The 18524-nt window shown below is 32.3% G+C and overlaps 1 protein-coding gene across 2 annotated transcripts in view; it reads right to left on the reverse strand.

Annotated features, from left to right (window-relative positions):
• LOC118179797 (vesicle-associated membrane protein-associated protein B-like) overlaps nt 1-7811 on the reverse strand; it is a 58947-nt gene extending 51136 nt beyond the window's left edge. The window contains exons 1-2 of one of the 2 annotated variants that reach the window (XM_085813243.1): nt 7588-7811; nt 7006-7158 (exon numbers count right to left, since the gene is read on the reverse strand). In XM_085813243.1, coding sequence (XP_085669369.1) covers nt 7006-7158; nt 7588-7645 — 211 coding nt within the window. In that variant the 5' untranslated portion in view covers nt 7646-7811. The remainder of the gene's footprint in view (nt 1-7005; nt 7159-7587) is intronic. The other variant, XM_085813244.1, reaches the window with a different exon arrangement.
• Between the last annotated feature and the right edge of the window lie 10713 nt (nt 7812-18524).

Here is an 18524-nt window from a genome sequence, read left to right on the forward strand (position 1 = left end):
AAAAAGCATCCAACTTTTCGAAACATCTTTGTATTTCTTACATTCATTTTAAATAAAGTTATCACCTTCCATTTCATAAAGAACCACAAACGGCCGAGCGGTAAAGTCGCTGAACATTGGTAGTTCACTCCGAGTTTCCAATCCCAGCAAATGGGTTGGTTGCATGTGTGTTTTCGTGGTGTTTCTCATGTGTAAGGTATATGCCAGCTGGTTTTCCTTAGAACGTTCTTCATGAAGGCATCCTTCCTTTTAGGCAGATAGCCCTGCTTTGCCATAACTTAATAATCCAATTCAATCCATTTCCTCAGTATTTGGTCAGAGCCATTATCATTCTTTAGAGGCTAAGCTTTTTGAAGGCATGAGATGAAAGGAAAGAATAGTTTCATCAAGAGAGAAAATTTATATGATATCCATATACCTTTTAAACACATTAGGATTTTTTGGAAGCAGGAGACTTGAATGCTCTCACGGGAATCGAACCACAGACCTCTCGAATACGCGCCGAGCGTGCAGACCACTACACCATGCTAAGAAGGCAGGAGTAACCTTATATACTCCCCCCTTTTAAAGGATGACCTGTCACCAAATCCTGGTGGTGAAAAATCCTCATTCATCACCTTTTAATTCGGGCGCCACTGTAGAGATTTTTTTTTTTTTTTTTTTTTTTTTTTTTAAGCAAGGAAAATGAAAAATTAACAATGCGCTCGCCGGGAATCAAACCATCAAACCACGGACCTCTTGAATACGCACCGAGTGTGCAAACCACTACACCACAAAGGCACACTAAGAAGGTAGGAGTAATACCTTATGACGTCACTGGATAAATTCCCGAATCTTCAAATAATTATAATTCGACTGAGAAATCATGGGATGTTTCGTTTATGATACCATATGATGTTGTATGAAGTAATTTAAATTTATATAACCATATAGTTGAAAAACAATCGCTCTTCAATTTAATATGCAATGATATAGTTTTTGTCTTTTCCGTTAGTACTAATTCAATCGCTGCTATTTGCTGGTGTGCACGTCGAAGTGCTTTCTCTTTGAACACCCAACTTTCTTGAAGTAGATTCCCCTTTAAATCCCCCCCCTAATTTCCTTTCTTTACTTCTACATTTGTTTTCAGTACTGACACAAAATTAAGATTTTTCGATTGTTACACTTCCATAAATTTTGCTTTCTTCTCAAATTTTTTAAAATATCCGTTGCATCAAATGCATTTCAGCTGAAGATAGCTTTTCATTTTCTAGACATTTTAACTACAGTACAAAGTCCGAAATTCGGTCATCCATTATCCGGAATGATCTAAAATCCGGACCTCAAAGACACTTTTTTTTTTTTTTTTTTTAAATGCTCATTTGATTTTTTCTTCCGTAATAAAATATAAAACATGTGGAGATTTTCACTTAAGAAAATTCTGATTCTTAATTTCATCACTTAGGCACTAAATAAAATACACCATTATGGAAAAACAATCCTGTAAGTATAAATTTGTGAGATTAGTAATTTGGCTCTGCAGCTATCTACTTGACATACATCTCAAACCGAAACATTCACTTATTTTTATATCCCTGATGCCGATATGGCGAGTCGTTACTTATTATACTTTGCTTTCATCCCCGCATGTTTATCAGTCCATGGCAGCTTCAGTAATAACTCATGCTGTGATGTCTAAACTTTTTTATATTAGTAATTGAATAACAAGAGTATGGCAACCTTTTATGCTAACATTACGCTTGGCGATGAAATGCTCTAAGAAATGTTGACGAGGAAAAATTCAACAAAAAATTTCTTTTCATATGCTAAAAATAGATTTTGTTAACGAAACTCATAGGCCAAAAGATTACATTTAATGCTATTTTGACTAAGAATAACTGATATGTTATTCACTATAAACCCAGAAGCGGCAGCAGAATATGTGGGCGCTGGACGGCAGAATTAACGGAAGACGAAATTTTTGTAATTTGGAAGCACCGAGCAGCAAAATTAAGGGGTGAGAAGTTTTTTATGATTTAGGGAAAGCACTGGGATGCAAAGTTTAAATGCGGTGAAAATTTAGAGCTTAGGAAGGCACTTTATAGCAGAATTTAGGACCCGTAGAGACTGCACCAGGCAGTATCAAGTGCCGGCCCTAGATAAAGCCTTAAGTATATGTGGAAGTTTATTTATTCAGGACTCGGATTAGTTTGAAGCTCGGATTAGTTTGAAGCATGTGCAAGAAATAAACGTAGGTACAGTAAAAAACTAATACAATTCAGGCTTAATTTTCAGTACGCAATAGGAGCAAGACAAAATTAAGCGAAACAACTTGGCTTTCGTCGCCAGTCTTGTGATACACAGCCAATAATGTATAACGGACACTATTAAGCTAGGCTAAAATTATCTTTACTGATTCTAAGACATTTCAGTTAATGTAGCGAACTGCGCTGCTCCCTGATCTTCTAATTTGTTCCAGCTCATTATTTTTTGCAGACTGTTATAATTATGGCAATTTTATAAAAACTAAGCTTGAACTTCCGATTATGTCAAATAAAGTTTCCGATTCTGGAGCTGCCAAAGGCTACAAAGCAAAACCATGTTTCAATGTCCATTAAACAAAAAGTGGAATTGCTGCAAAAAATGGATAAAGACATATTCGTCTCAAAATTATAGGAGTATGGCATTGGAAAGTCAACTATATATGACATGAGAAAAAAGAAAAAGGAACTTTTTGAATTTTTGTGGAAACAACTTAAACAACTTACATTGAAAGAAATGTTTAATAATGTAAACAAATATATTTTTTTTTTTTTAAATTTGAATACTCTTTAGATCATAATTGTTCTTTATTTCATAAATAACGATTTCATATTTTTAATTGTATAATTTCTGCATGCCATCTTACCAGATTTAAATTGATCACCTAATATTTGGAAAAATCCCAAATCCGGAATCGCCGAAGTCCTGACGAGTCTGGATTTTGACTTTGTACTGTATAAATAAACTTTATATAGTACAAATTCCAAAGGATAAATATTTGAATTAAAAGATTTTTGTTAAATGAGAAAGAAATAAATTACTACAGCAACACTTATCATGTACCACTGAGTGGCCCGGTTCTTATATCCCGTACAAAACAATCTAAATCATATTATTTTGTTTTTTTAAGCCTAATAATTTCTATATTAAAGAACATGTTTTTTATATAATCTATAACACAAGAGATAATTACTACTTAAAACATTCTTTAAGAGGATTAATGTAAAAATTTATATTTATATAAATTTTTTTTAAAGCTGGGGCATGACCCAAACTCTCAACGTCCTGTTTGTTAAAAAAACATTATGAAAATAAACATCAAACAAACTTTCTCAGTTTTAGACAATTCAATTTAAATGAAGTTAAAGTAAAGTAGCAGACGATAACACGGCGAAGGTAAAAATTTACTCTTACAAATATTTTTTTAAAAAAGGAAAAAAGAAACAAATTTTTAAAAAAAAAGTTAAAATGTTGAATAATATTAGCCATAATTTAAAAAAAAAAAGTTTTTCATATAGTATTAATAAATATTTATTATGCATCATTGAGGAAAAAAATTTCATATAATTACTTCTCCGCAAAAATTTATTTGAAATTTAAGGTTAAAAAAGAGCTGTGGCAATTCACTGTAACAAAAATCCATAAACCACATTTGGGGTTACTATTGCTCAAAAAAAAAAAAAAAAAAAAAAAGATGCCAAATTTCAAAGTGCGAAAATATGTAAATTCATGTAGATCTTAGAAACTTTTGAATAAAAAAACTGGTACAACTCTGATATATGCCCTAATTTCACCAAATACGGCGATATGTGTTCTGTGCTGGTTTTTGGCACAATTGCGTGTTGTATGGCAACACTTGACGTTGAAAAATCTTTTGCTGGAGTTCATTGGTTTGCATCTATGTCTGAGAAGATAGGGGGGAAAGATAAAATGGTGGAAGTTATTCAATTGAAGTTCGGCAACAGGAAATATCACTGTGGCCATCTTGTTAAGGGTCAGTGTGTGTTTGAAGGAGTGGAAAGGTCTAGGAGATTATTTTTAGTGTTTGAAGGAGTGGAAAGAAGGTCTGGGAGATTGTTTTTAGTGCATTTGTGATTATTTTGAACCATAGTATGAATTTTCTGAATAGTGTGTCTGGCTGTCATATAAATACGATAGTGATTACGTGACGGCATGTTAAAGGCGGTATGAAATTGGTATTTCTGCTGTTTGAAAAAGCATTAATTCATGGTAAGGGCATCTTATTTTATTCTTGTTCTTATTTTGTAGAATGTTATGTTCATTGTTTTTTTAGTATGAATTTCTGTTGTTATTGTTTTTTTGAATTGTTTGAAATTTATTTTAGTTTATTTTGTTGATTAGTGCGTAGTGTCCAGATTGCACAATTCGTTGATGTTTTTTAAAGTTGAAACATAACGCTGTATACATGGGATTTTTTTAAAGTTCGTAGATTCGTTCGTTGCCTAAATTGTGCAATTTGTAGATTTTTTTTAAAATTTAAACAGGATGCTGTGTACATGGTATTCTTTGAAATTTATTGTTATGTTAATTTATTAAAGTGAAGTGTCCGTAGTTCGTAGATTCCTTTGCTGCCTATATTTTGTAATTCATAGATGTTTTTAGTTTAATTCGTAGATGTAAAACATATCGCTGTGTACATGGATTCTTGTCAAATATTTTTGGTTTGAAACTTTTTGTTTTTGCTATCTAAATTTTTTGTTTTTGTGTCGAATTTTTAGCTTAAATTGTGTGTTCAAAATGTGGTTTTTGCATGTGCGAAAACCGCGTTTTTGGAGACATTTTAGGCTTAAAGTTCGAAATGTAGACAAAAAATTTAGATAGTAATATGGCAGCGTGGAGTTTCTAGCTAAAAATGTTTGGCGAGAAATTTGTCGACTTAAGGGGCATATCATAGTAGTTCCAAAAAACTCTAATTTTTTGTAGGTATGCTTACAAATACACTTACTTTAAGATGATGGTAAAACTTTTATAGGTTATAATTCAAAATTTTTTCTAAAATTTAAAAAATTACTTAAAAATACAAATTTTAAAAATAAATCATAAAAAATGGGTGAATTTTTTTTGGAATGAACTTAAACTTTGAAATGCGAAAGGAAGAATAAAAAACGTGTCATAAAAGAGAGATATTAATAAATATATATCAAATGCAATTACCATTCAGGAGCTAAAATTTTAAGAGCTAATTTTTTAAAAATTACTCATGCGATTTTCACAAAACTTAGTAGTTTGGTGTAATTTGAGTCGTAGAATCAAAATATGTAAAAAAATTGGTATGTTATTTCAGAAAAAGTCTGATTTTGTGTCAAAATACCTATGTTAGAATAGTGCTATATATAAAGCTAATACAGTCTAAAGTCTTTAATCCAGACTCGTCAGGACTTCAGCGATTCCAGATTATCAGTTTTTCCGAATTATAGATCATCAGTTTAAATCTGGTAACATGGCATGCAGAAATTATAAAATTAAAAATATGAAAACTGTAATTTATGAAATAAAGAGCAATTATGATCTAAAGGGTATCAAAATTAAGGAAAAAGAAAGCTTTATATTTATTTGTTTACTTTATTTAACATTTCTTTCAACGCACATGCGTAAAGCATACATTGCGCATAGTCGAAATTAGAAAATTGCAACCAGAAAACTATTTGATGTGTATTCGTGATATTTATAATGACGAGAAATTTGATTTAAATCATATCAAAGACAGAGTACATCGAGATGAAATACTACATTTAGTAAGGAATTATAAGCCAAATAAAATAAAAACATCTGCCCTGAAGATAAGGATAGTGCTGACAAATCAACTTCCCGTTGATTGCGCACCGCGAAAAGTACTCAAAAAATGCAACTATAAAACTGTATGTAAACTATGTCCAAATTGGTCCTTATCTATTAACTTTTACACAGCCCTCATGATGATTACTTAATTGGTTCAGCAAATCATAACATTAAAATAAACCAATTGGAAACCAAATTCCAATGGGAATAAAATCAAATCAAAACTGACTTATTCTAAATTAAACAACCCTCATTTGAAAACTATGTATTTCTTCTTCGCTTCTGAATCAAATTAAGTTTCTGTCTGAAACAGTTCTTTCTCTCTTTAAATATATTACAACAGTGTCAAAAGTATTAAGTTCAAGAACAGGTGCAAATATTTTGCCTATTTAAGTTGGGTTTGAATCAAAAACGGTCATCCATAATAAAAGAACTATGCTTCTTTTCTTTTACAGCACAAACAAGAAATTCAAAATACAACAAAATACAATCTAGAAAATATACATGAAACAAGCAGCAACATAATTCTGGTATAGTTTACTTTAAAACTCTTGAAAACAATATTGGTGTTTCGCAAGAAAAGGAAAAAACGAACATACTTCCTTTTTCTTTTTTTACAGCAAGTGAAAATTTGAATTGTGCATTTTTGAATACAACTGAATGAAGATATTTTGCCATAAAAGATAATAATTTTGGAAAAGTACAAGATGTTTCGCAATACTTCTGTTTACTATGCATGCATCTTTCATGTTAAATGCAAGTATCAAACACACGCATTACTTCACTTTTCACATAACAATACTAATTAGGTAAATACATATTTAACTGCTTAAAAATGTATTTCTTTTATTGTAAACCTCTAATTTCATACGTAAATGTACAAATATAAAAAATATGCATAAAATACAAAAAATCAATATGCACTGATTATCGAGAAACTACCAAGCATATTATTCGGTAACTTTATTTTACGTTAATAAATTTTCAGGTACTTAATTTCATAAATGCAAAATTTATAAGGATACAATTGTGCTTGATAGATATATGTGTAAATATTCAGTTTGAGGCTGTAATTTATATAAAAACCATCTTAAAACCTACTCTAATTAGATACAATGCATTTTGTACACACATAAAGTGCAATATTAATTAAAATCGGAAAAAAAACTGCTAAACGTCACACACCTTGGACATTGACTACTTGTTTAGGCTGTAGAATACCACCATTAGGTCGAACACAGTATTTTTTGGGAGCTGTAGTTTTCACTTTGAAACCAACACGGCAATCTAACGGATTCGTCAGTTTGATGTATGATGTGACTACATCCGTAAATGGACCTAAATTAAAGAGATATTATTAATTATTCATTCAACACATTCATTAAAATATAATTTAAGACACAATTTATAAGCACAAAGTTTTGACTAAGCGAAATCTCTTTTATTTGGGCTAAGTGCGAATTATAAGCTTCATTTTGAATCAGATTATAGCTTTTAATAAGTAAGGCAAACGATATTAATATTCACATATATCTCAGAAAGTAAAACATATTTTGTACACGTGATGAGAAATCGAGATCGCCAGTTCAGATCTGACAGCTATTACCAAAGTCCCCAGGTTTGTAAAATTTCAAATCAATTTAAATAATATTAAATTCGATAATCTATCAGAAGGAATTTAAAAAAAAACCTCTTAAATAACGTCGCTTATTTCAAATTAAATTCAATATGGCTTCTAAAAGAACAGTAATAAATATCTTAACTTGCCAGTAAAATGAAGCTCAGAAGAAGGTTCTAAAATTAAGACTTGTTCTTGTTTAGCCATGTTAGGAGAAGAGTTTTTTCACCATCTATTAAATACAAGAATGTGACTGACACATATAGTTATAATATTTAGTAACTAGACCCCTACGGCTCTTATTTCAGCACAGTTTACTAGAACACCCAAATGCAAAACCTCTACTCATGCGCTATCAATAGCTGGCGCATGATGTCACAAAATCTTAAAAGCCAGCCAACCAGCTGAATTTCGAACATTTCTCAGCTAAGAAGTAGAAGTTAACTATGAATTAGAATAATATTTTGAAGGCTTTGTTCCAGACCTGGAGTTGCTAAAAATATATAAGGGGGAGGACTATTTTACTGAAATTCAGCAGTCAAGAATACTGAAAGTCTAAATTTATTAAGGTCAACGAGTCATTAAATTCAGGTTTCTGGGGGTAGAAGTACATTATTTAGACCATAACTTTCTATGCCTTAACATTGCTTTGATGGTGAAGTTGGGAGAGGCAGAAGCCTAATCTAGTACAATAAATGGCAAATATTTCAAAATCACATGCTAAGAAATATGAATAGCATCTGCTCTGCAGAATGTATGAGATAAAGTCCTTGAGGTGGATAGTATTTGATACGCAGCTCATTTCTCTGGGTTGCTTCTGGTTCAAATCGATAGGAGGGCCGAAAAATGCATGCTGTTATATACGTGTCTGTAGTTGAAGTAAGAGAAGTCAAGTCCTGAGCTATTGAAGAAGGTAGAAACAGTAGCGTAGTTGACTGATTGGTAGTACCAACCAATATAGCACGCTTAATTGCAGTGACGTTACAGTCAGTGGCGTAGTGAGTATAACTGGCGCCCGGGGCAAAATACCATTTCGGTGCCCCCCCCAAATAAAACACTTACAGTAATATAATGTATAGAATTGTAGAGACATTAAGATTTTTTTGAAAGCAGGAAAGAGGAAAAATATGCAACGCTTTCTCCGGGAATCAAACCACGGACCTCTGGAAATACGCTCCCAGCGTGCAGAACACCACGCCGCGAAAGCATGCAAAGAAGGCGGAGGAAATACCTTGTATACTTCTCCTTTTAAAGGGTGACTGGAGATTTTAGGGGACCCAATCGCCAAATCCTTGGTGAGGAGAGTCATCCTCCACCATCCTTTTAGTTAGAGCGCTACTTGTAGAGACATAAGGATTTGATGGAAGCAGAAAAGAGAAAAAATATGCAACGGCTTCGCCTGGAAGCGAACCGAGGACCTTTGGAAATACGCGCTCAGCGTGCAGACCACCATACCACGAAGGCATCCCAAGAAAGCGGGAGAAATACCTTATAGAGTATATTCGTGATAATAAAAGAATGCAAATAATAATAAAATGCTGAATCCCCCATAAAATACTCTAAAATATGTTAAGAATAGTCAACGCCAAACTAATCTATCTGTGTGGGCTGAAAAATCAGACATACGATGATCTGGAATTAGTTAAAAAGGTATTATTTTTTTACATATTTAATATAATCATTTTTAAAAAGGTTCAATTTTTAAATAATTAAAAGTTTAATATACATTATTAGATAAGTAGATGTATTTATTAATAATAATGCAATATTATAATACAGTAATACAGTTAATTACTATGTATACACCTTTCTTGTCTTAGATGAAGCAAATTTATCAATTAGTTCATCAAAGTCGATCATTTGAAATTTTTCTCTTTTCGTATTTAAAAATGCTAGATGACTTAAGGATCTTGTCCTACCATTGACAGTAAATAGTCAAAATTTATTTTAATTTGCTGAACGAATGTATATAGTACGAATATGTATATGAACGAATGTATTTCATTTGATAATGAAATAGTAAGGAGTATTTGAAGTGCGACTCTTAGGTATGGGAAAACATTTTCTCCATAGATTTGTAATGGAATTTTAGGTTCATTTTCTTTTCTACTGCGGAGTAACATCTTGCAGTCACATTCACTGCTCAAAATAATTAGGGGATATTGTAAATTCGGTATGAAATAACCATATAATCGACAACCTTTTTAACAAAAGGAAATAGAAGAGATTATAAAGGAAAATTATAACCTTTACAAAGTTGGGAATATGCAAATTTTTGTCTGTGAGGTCGAAAACTATGCGTTTTAGATAAGGAGTAAGAAGCGACCTGCAGCATTCCTTTTGTAGTTAGGAGATAAAAACAATTGACATACGTTGAATTCTCTGTAGCAGTGAATATACGATGTCTCAGCAAGATGACTTATTTGAAGTCAGGAATGCCATCAATCTTTTACGGGAAGAGTCAAACAAAATCCATAGTAGCGGAATTGTTTTTGGAAACTTTTTATTTTTGAGAAATTCGGGACGAGGTTGTGTTATTGTTTTAAAATAAAAAGGGGGCTATATGCGCATTTCGTTTAAAAAAAACTAAAAATATATCTCTATTTTAGAGAAATAAAAGTGGTCAGAAAAAACGTTTTGTATGCTGAGATATTTGGTTGATGTACTGCAAACATTTTATTACACATTTTATCAGACAAATCAAGAAATTAAATAATTAATTATATTACAATAATTATTAATTTTTAAATATATTTTCCAGAAATCGATCAAAATAAAAACTGAGATTTTCGAGAAAATCTTGTTTGGAGACCATTTGGCACCCCTCTGCGAGTGGCGCCCGTTGCATCATACACCCCCTTGCCTCCCTCGCTTCGCCACTGGTTACAATGACGTTCGAATGTTACATTTTCGTCACATTACATTATGGCCACGATATAACGTTACAGAGATATCACAATGCGATGTGGATGTAAATGTCGCACAGATGTCACATACATATCGCAGCAAACATTAAATGTGACAAGAAGAAATTTCTAAGTCTCCCCCCACCTTGATTTTTATTGACTTTGCTCCCATAATTCTTCATTAATAGGAGGTATTCTTGTGCGCTGACCTTGCCCTCCAGATTCATTGTTAAATATTTCAATAAACCTTTCGAAATCATTTTTAAGCTAATTAATAGCTTACAATTTTATTATTATTATTATTATTATTATTATTATTATACATATTGACAGTTAATAACGTGTTTTTACTGGTGTGATACTTAGAAATTCTTGAACTTTATTCTGCGGTGAATAAATACACCTTCTATCGTATCTATTGCTATCAACAGAGACTGACCAAAGAGCTTTCTCTGGCTTGCTGAAGATTTTCGCGACCATATTTTTCGTTCTGTTCTATGTGTTATCTGAATATCTTGTCTCTGCTAAATATTCAGGTAAACCCTGTTTATTGGATATTAATTTCAATGATATCAGTAATAATTAATATATAATAATGAAAGTATAATTTAAAAAATATGAACAAAAAGAAATAATGAATTGACAATCGATTCACCTTTATTTGTATTGTCAAGAGTGGAGTAGCAAGGGCATCAGCAAAAGCTTACTCTCATTTTCGTCTCACTGCTTAGAAATTTTAATTTCACGAGTAAATTTTATTTAGTACATATAATTCAATTTCTGTTGCTTTTAATATTAAAAGATAATGTGAAAAGGAATTTATTTTATGCATCTGGTTACAGTATTTACAGTTACAGCATAGCGCTCTACAATTTTTCAACATTATCACTTGTAGGGTTTATATTTATTTTAACTAACATTTATTTTAAGTTTAAACTATCTTTCCTGTCAAGCCTTACTTTCCCCTGGAATTGTCAATGCCAGAGTATGTAAATTTTAGTAGAACGCGCAAGGATTCAAATTGTCAGCGGAAGTATTCTGAGTTAAATAGAAGGGAAACGAGTTCGAAGGTGTGCTTTCTTGCTTCACGAGCGTGGAGGTGGCTAGTTAGAAATTGAAGAACCACGCTTTTCGGCCTGTGTGCTTGCCTCGGCACTTTGTTAATCTTTCAACATAATATTCAGAAGTTTGCTGAATTATCAGCGGTATCTTAGAACGCAGTGAGGTTAGTTACGTTTAGAGAGCCTCGTAGTTAGTCACTTGTTACTATTCGTTTCTTAGTTTCTTATTTTTATTTTACCGCCGGGTCGGCGTAGTTTGTGAGCGTCAAGAGCACGCATTTGTAATTTCTAAAGTTGAATAAAAAGGGATTTAAACCCTTCTCAAGACTTTGGTCTACTTTCCAGTTCTTAGCAGTCACCACTATTGTTGCGTGAAGGTTGGAAGTGCGGAACATTACACACTAATTAATTAGTATTTATTTCTATGCGTTGTACTTTTGCGTCGCATTACGAATGAAGTCATACTTCCATAATTAAGTTCTAGTTTTCTTTAATAAGATACTTAAGTATTATAATTTTACAAATGGCATATTACATTACAACAGAGCTGAACTTTTTCACATGTTTCCTTCACATAAACTTCTGAGGTTATTTCCACAATTTATTAGATTAGATTTTTTCTTCCGTAAATTAGGAGCGTTTTTATGTACAAAACCATATTTCTTTATTAAGAGATTCAGTCAGAGAAAAATATTTCTTAGTTTAGGTTTGGTTACTTGAATATAGAAAAACACATAAGGGCTGCTTACCTGAAAGGAGAGATGTTTATATGGAAGACTTTTTAAGGAAAACTGGATCGTATTCCCATCACATATTTAAAAAACCATGAAAATCAACCACGCAAAAGCATTTCTTACTTGAAAGATTTAAAGGAATATAATTATGGTATTAAATTTAATAGTTATATTAATCATTTTACAAGGTATTTTCTCCCCCGTCTCTGCATGCCTTCGTAATGTAACGGTTAGCACGCTTAGCGCGTATTCTTGAGGTCCAGTTTCGAGTCCCGGAAAGGGCACTGCACATTTTCACATCTCTTGCTTCAAAAAATTCTAAAGACTTTTGATTGAGCAGATGCCCTGTTATGGTCATCACTCAAAAAAGCATTAGTTTAAAAATACGAAATGCTCAAGTGCAAAATGATCACATCCGAGCTATCAAGAAAGTCTTAAAAATTGAACCTTATGTTTACTATTTTGTTAAAGCTGATATACTTTATAAATCTGTAAACAGTAACGAACTACTTGTTGTTCCAGAATCAGTGCAAACCGATATAATTAAGGACACACATCTTCGTGGGCATTTCGCTTCTAAATGAACTGAAGAACTCATCAAACAAGAATTTTACACACGTGAACTTAAAGATAAAATTGATAATTATATTGCAAATTGTGTTCCTTGCATACCAATTAATCGTAAATGTGGCAAAAAAGAAAATACCTTACATTCTATACTCAAACAAGATATTTTTGGGTTACTTAGTTTACACTTCCTACAAATAACATTGATCATTTAGGGCCACTACAAAATACTCATAAAAATTGCAAGTATATATTTGCTGTCATTGATTCTTTCACAAAGTTTACATAGCTTTACCCTGTAAGGATCCTAAGTTTTACTAACGTTTATTTTATTTTAAATCTTTACTATCACTTCTTATTTTCTACTTCCGGCCAGAATTAAAAGCTTTAACTTATTTATGCAAATTTGTCTTGCTAACGCCAAGTACTGAAGTTGTGGCTTTTTGCCAAGCAAGAAAGAGGAAGGAGTTATTGGAAGCAAGCCGCTTGCCATTTTAGTGTTACGAGTTTTCACTCGGTTGCTGGTTGCCTTCAAGGCCAGAGGTTTAGTCCACTTGATAATTGCAAAACGTATCGTAGTTTTAGCAGCTCGGCGTACTACATACGAACTTTGTTAAATAACGGCCAATCTTAAAGCTAGGCACTTGTATATTAATCCAAAGTTAGTTTTAGTTAGAGTTTTAGTTAGTAGTTTTATATTCTTACGTTCAGACCACAAATGGTTGGTCTCTGTATTCCGAAGTTCCGGAAATCTCTGTAAAGATAGAAAAATAAAGGGTTTCGTATACCCTTCCTGTGTGTATTGTCTACTTCACAATTTATTGAACATAGCTTGAGTAAGCTTCCTCTTCCGAGTCAGGACAGTTCATGTTTCCAAAGCAAGTCAAGAGGAACACAAGTCCTGATAGTGGCGCCCGACGAAGAAGAATAACCATGGCCGAGTTTCAAGAAGAACCTGTGGTGCCTGCAGAAGGGTTTCAGAATCCAGAAATGCCAGCTGCCACCCTGGAAGGATTTGGGCACATCGTCCAGACCATGCGCGCATCGATGAAACCAGAAGCAACATTTAACCCTTTAACTGCTTAAGACGTGTTTAAACGTTTTGGGAATTTCTTTAAAAATGCTTAAGACGTCTTTACACGAATTTCAAATCGCACGAAAAATGCTTAAGACGTGTATACACGAAGCCCGAATTTCGCAAAGATTGCTTAAGACGTGTTTAGACGACGCGATCTGGTCTTCCTTCCCCTACCTTTCTGCAGGCGGCTGTCAGTTGACACAAAGATCCTAATAGGGTGTGAAGTTTCTTTGAAAAGAGCACTTTAGGAAAAAGTCCTTAGAGTGAAGTATCTTTGTCAGACAGCAGATATGTATTATCTGTGTGCCGACTAAAAGTTTGCGAAAGAAGATAAATCGTTTTACAACTGTTTGCCTTGTGGTACTTTATACAAATGAAAGTCAAACAGGATCCGACGTTGTTTTAGTACATTGGAGAATTTTAGTATAAACAAGAGAAAATAAGAATTGTAACGGAGGACGCCTTTATGCCTATATGTTATAGAATCAAATATTTTATTTTTGTATTGAAAAATGATTACAATTTCTGATTCGTCAGGAAAAAATATGAAATGTTGCAACCAGCTTTCTTGTTTTCATTCGTATTTCAAATGCGCGTTATTATAATGGTATATTCTTCTTTTTACATTCTTAAATGTTAAAACTGTGCTTTCAGCATGCCTGAGTTTTGTACTGGTATGTGTGGCTCTATGCTCCGTAGAAATGGCGAACTGACATATAAAAATTATATGAATGTTGAAAGGAAGATATTCTACTCGAAACTTCAACTAAATGGAATAAATGAATACGCCGAAGAAATTTCTAGAAATATTTGTTTTAAAAATTTTATTATTAAGATTTTAAATACAAAATGTTTTGAAATCTAAAGAAAAAAATATGTAATCCTTGAAACATTTTTGGAAAGAAATCTATCGATATAAAATCGCTTAAAATTAATGGAGTGTAAATTAATAAAACAGTTAGTGTACGGAAGGGTTAGATATACTGCGCACAAAAAATTACAGTCAGAAGATCAATTATTTAAAGATATAAATTAATTACATTAAAAGAATTTAAAATAAATTAACATCTGTCCAAATGTCAATGCTAACAGCAATAGCACGAATGAAAGTTATTCTTTAAATTCCGAACTTAGTTCATCCGTCAGTACGCAATGATTGTGTCTTTGCGATTACTTTTCTTATAGATACTGCAAAAGCCCGCCAACGAAGTAGCGGTAAAATCGTTGAATACTAATAGTTTGAAGCGGGTTCAAATCCTGACAAATGGATTCCCTGCATACCAGTTTTAGCGAATTTTTGCTGCCCATGTTTAATGTGAATATGAGCCAATTTATTTAGCTTTTCATGATGACGTGCCTTGACTACGAGTCCTCGCTCGAGTTGTGTTTGGTTTGGCTTGTCAGATTATTAAGCATGTGAAGGCGATCTGTCTAAGGGGAGGTATGCTTTCGTGACAGATTTTCTAAGGGAAATAATCTCGCACTACAAAAAGTTAAACCACAAAAACCCCAAAAAACCACAAAAACGCCCATGCAATCAGCTTTTTCACGGGGGTTTGAATGCAGGTCAAACTACCAGTATGTTAAGAGAAGCGATTCCAAGAATGTTTAATTATTTTATTTAGTTTGTCATAAGCTAAATGAAATAATTAAACATTCTTGAAATCTCTTCACATTACTGAAATGGCAATAACTTCGAATTATACTATGCTACCAGTTTTCCTCTAATATGAAATTTTGAAGTTTTCCTTTATCGGACAGCCCACCAGCGACTGAGCGGAGTCTAACGGAACAACTGGTGGTTCTGTTCGGGGTTCGAATCCCGGCAAACGAGCTGGTTGCCAGGATAATATTCTTAGTTTTCCATATGTGTAACATGTATGCAAGCCAATTTCCGTTAGGCAGTCCTCGAACGAAGGCATCCTTCACCTTAGGCAAATAACCATCGAGTACTTTGCCATAATCAAATAAACCTTTATCCATAACATGCTTCAAATATTTTTATGTTGGAAAGTTCATGCGCCAAAGTTGGCCCCCGTTGAATGAAATATGTTGTTTATTTTTTCTTTGTTTTTTATAACAACAATGTTCTTGTTTTCAGAATCTGATTATCAATAAAATTCTTTTAATAATATGCGATTCTATTTTGTTCTTTTGTTTAATGAAAAATTAATTTAAGCGACAAATCTCTTACATTTAGAAAAATTTTCGATTTTCGAAACGAGTTGCTGTCAAAAGCGCATCTTCTCGTTGCTGCATATATTTATTTAAAGCAAACTGCTTGGCGCGTGTGCTTTTATATTTGTAAAGATTCAGAGAATTTTCAACAGGGAAATAAAGTTATTAATTTTACTGAATTTTGTGGATTCTTTGTGTTTTGAGGTAAAAGTCAAACCATCAGATATGTGATAACCTTAAAATAAGGGTATATATAATCTGGATTTTGCGGCCAGACATTCCCAGCGAAATACATTACAAAAAATTATCTATGTAGAATTAATGTATATTCCGTTTAGTATTTTAATTTATCAGTGTTATTACACATCAGTTTATCAGTGTAAGTTATATCGAGTTTTAGTTGTGTTCGATGTAAGAATTTTATTTGGTTTATATAAATCCGATTCGTTTAATAATATTATATTTATTAAATACTCTTTATTAGGTTTCCAAACCTGTCAAACCCAATCAATGGCCTCCTGGCTAAGATATCTGATTATCGCTATTTCGACTCGTATTCGAACCCAAACAAACGAACTGGTTGAATTTTGTGATTTCCCCTATGTATAACATGAACATGAGTACGTTTTACTTAGAAAGTCGTCCATGGAGACATTCATTGCCTTCGGCTGATAGATCTCGTTTCCTTTGCCATACTCAAAAAATCTAAAATTTTTTCAAAAACACTAACAGATGCATATAACAAAATAAAATTAAGTAAATTATATAAGAAAATAAATTAAGTAAATGCATATAAAAAAACTGAAGTAAATGTATATAACGAAAAAAAAATGAGGTAAAAACAAATTTTCAATAATTTTTCAATACAGTAGTTTTTAAATTGCTTGTTTTCAAATTTTATTTCATTTTTATGTATGTACTAATATACAGTGTATGTGTGCGAAAGTGTGCTTGTTCGGCATATCCATATATATTAATTAAATAAATCTGATTTGAAAATGCATGCACTAACGCGCTATTCTCGTAATTTGAAAAACACTAAAGTACTGTCTGAGAAAAATATTTATAAAGAAAATTAAATTTCGTCTCCTTACTCGGTGCTGTGTAAAAAATTTAAATAAGCTTACTAATTTTTTTCTTCTTTATTAAAAACAAATTAGTTTCTTTTCATCTATATATGAAAAATAACAAAATCTTGCTGTCAGAATGGAAATTCTTAAAAATATAAAACTCGTTTTCTTCGAACAAAAGTTTCTGAGAAATTTCTCTAGGTCAGCGGGTAGTAACAGGACCACTGACTGCTTTGTTTGAAAAACCCGATGAAGGGGATGATTTTACCCCCAAAAGGTTTTCTTTAACAAAGCAGATGCGGTCCAAAAGGCTTTGCTGAGAAGCGTTCGTATTTGCATAGCTTGAAGCTTGAAAGCTTGAGTTGGAAGACTTATTGTTTCCGAAGCAATCAGTCAAACAGCAATAAAATTTGTTATAGATATTTCTCTCTCTGTGTGAGTTCTTGAAATCTTGGAATGGGTGAAAGTTTATTTTGTTTTACATATATAAGGAAACTGCATGTAAAGCAAAATAATTCAAGGCACACATTGTATGTTAATCATTGTACGTTCCCTCAGCTCTTCGGTTGGATATTAAGAAAAGAAATTCCTATACTGCTTTTGTATTACTTGTACAGTGAAAGATTTGAAAAAAATAGCTTCATATGAAAAGTTTTTCTCCGATGAATGAATACAGCTGAAGACTATACTTCAAGTATATCCACTTCAAGTATAGTCTTCAGTATTGTACTCTTTTGTATTCTATTGCATTTTTATATTACTTCGTGGTAAATTTTTTGATTCTTAAATTTCTCTCTCTCTTTTCTTATAATACACAAGTACTCTTTCAAATATGGCTGACCTATGAACCTAAATTTTTATACTATAAAATTTTATATAAAAATTAGCCGTAATCATTAGACACAGCATTGCGTATATTATATTCTTGAATACATGCCTGCAATTAATACTAAGAATACTATTGATAAAATTCGTGATATAATTAATAATGAAAATACTGTTTAAGCTAAAAACCGATTTGAATCTTTTTTTCATTATAGGGTAACATGAGCCAAACAATTTTCGTTAGAAATATACAATTATGCTAACTTGACACATCAGATAGAAAATATTTTTATCGTCATCATCGGCTATGATAAAAGGTTTTTACGCTTAAGATTTTGGATTATGATAAAGCACACAGGACCTATTTGTCTAAGGGAAAGGAAATCTTCGGGGTAGACTTTTTTTGTGGGAAACAAACTGTTAATTCACAATCAATAGTACTTATGAAAAACCCCTAAACCCCCCATGCAGCCGCTAGAATTTACCAGTGCTCAGCTATCTTACCGCTTGGAGACTAGTTGGCTTTCTGAACTTACGCAATACCTGTCTGAATTTGAATATTTGCATAAAAAGCGAGCAAAATAATATGACACATTGTAAATAGTACATTTTACTGAAATCAAACTTTCTTTGAAAAAGGAAAATTAATTGTAAGGAATAAGATGGA

This window comes from Stegodyphus dumicola, chromosome 3 (assembly GCF_044657685.1).
Source record: "Stegodyphus dumicola isolate Sdum_Otavi_A_Nest chromosome 3, ASM4465768v1".
Classification (NCBI taxonomy): domain Eukaryota; kingdom Metazoa; phylum Arthropoda; class Arachnida; order Araneae; family Eresidae; genus Stegodyphus; species Stegodyphus dumicola.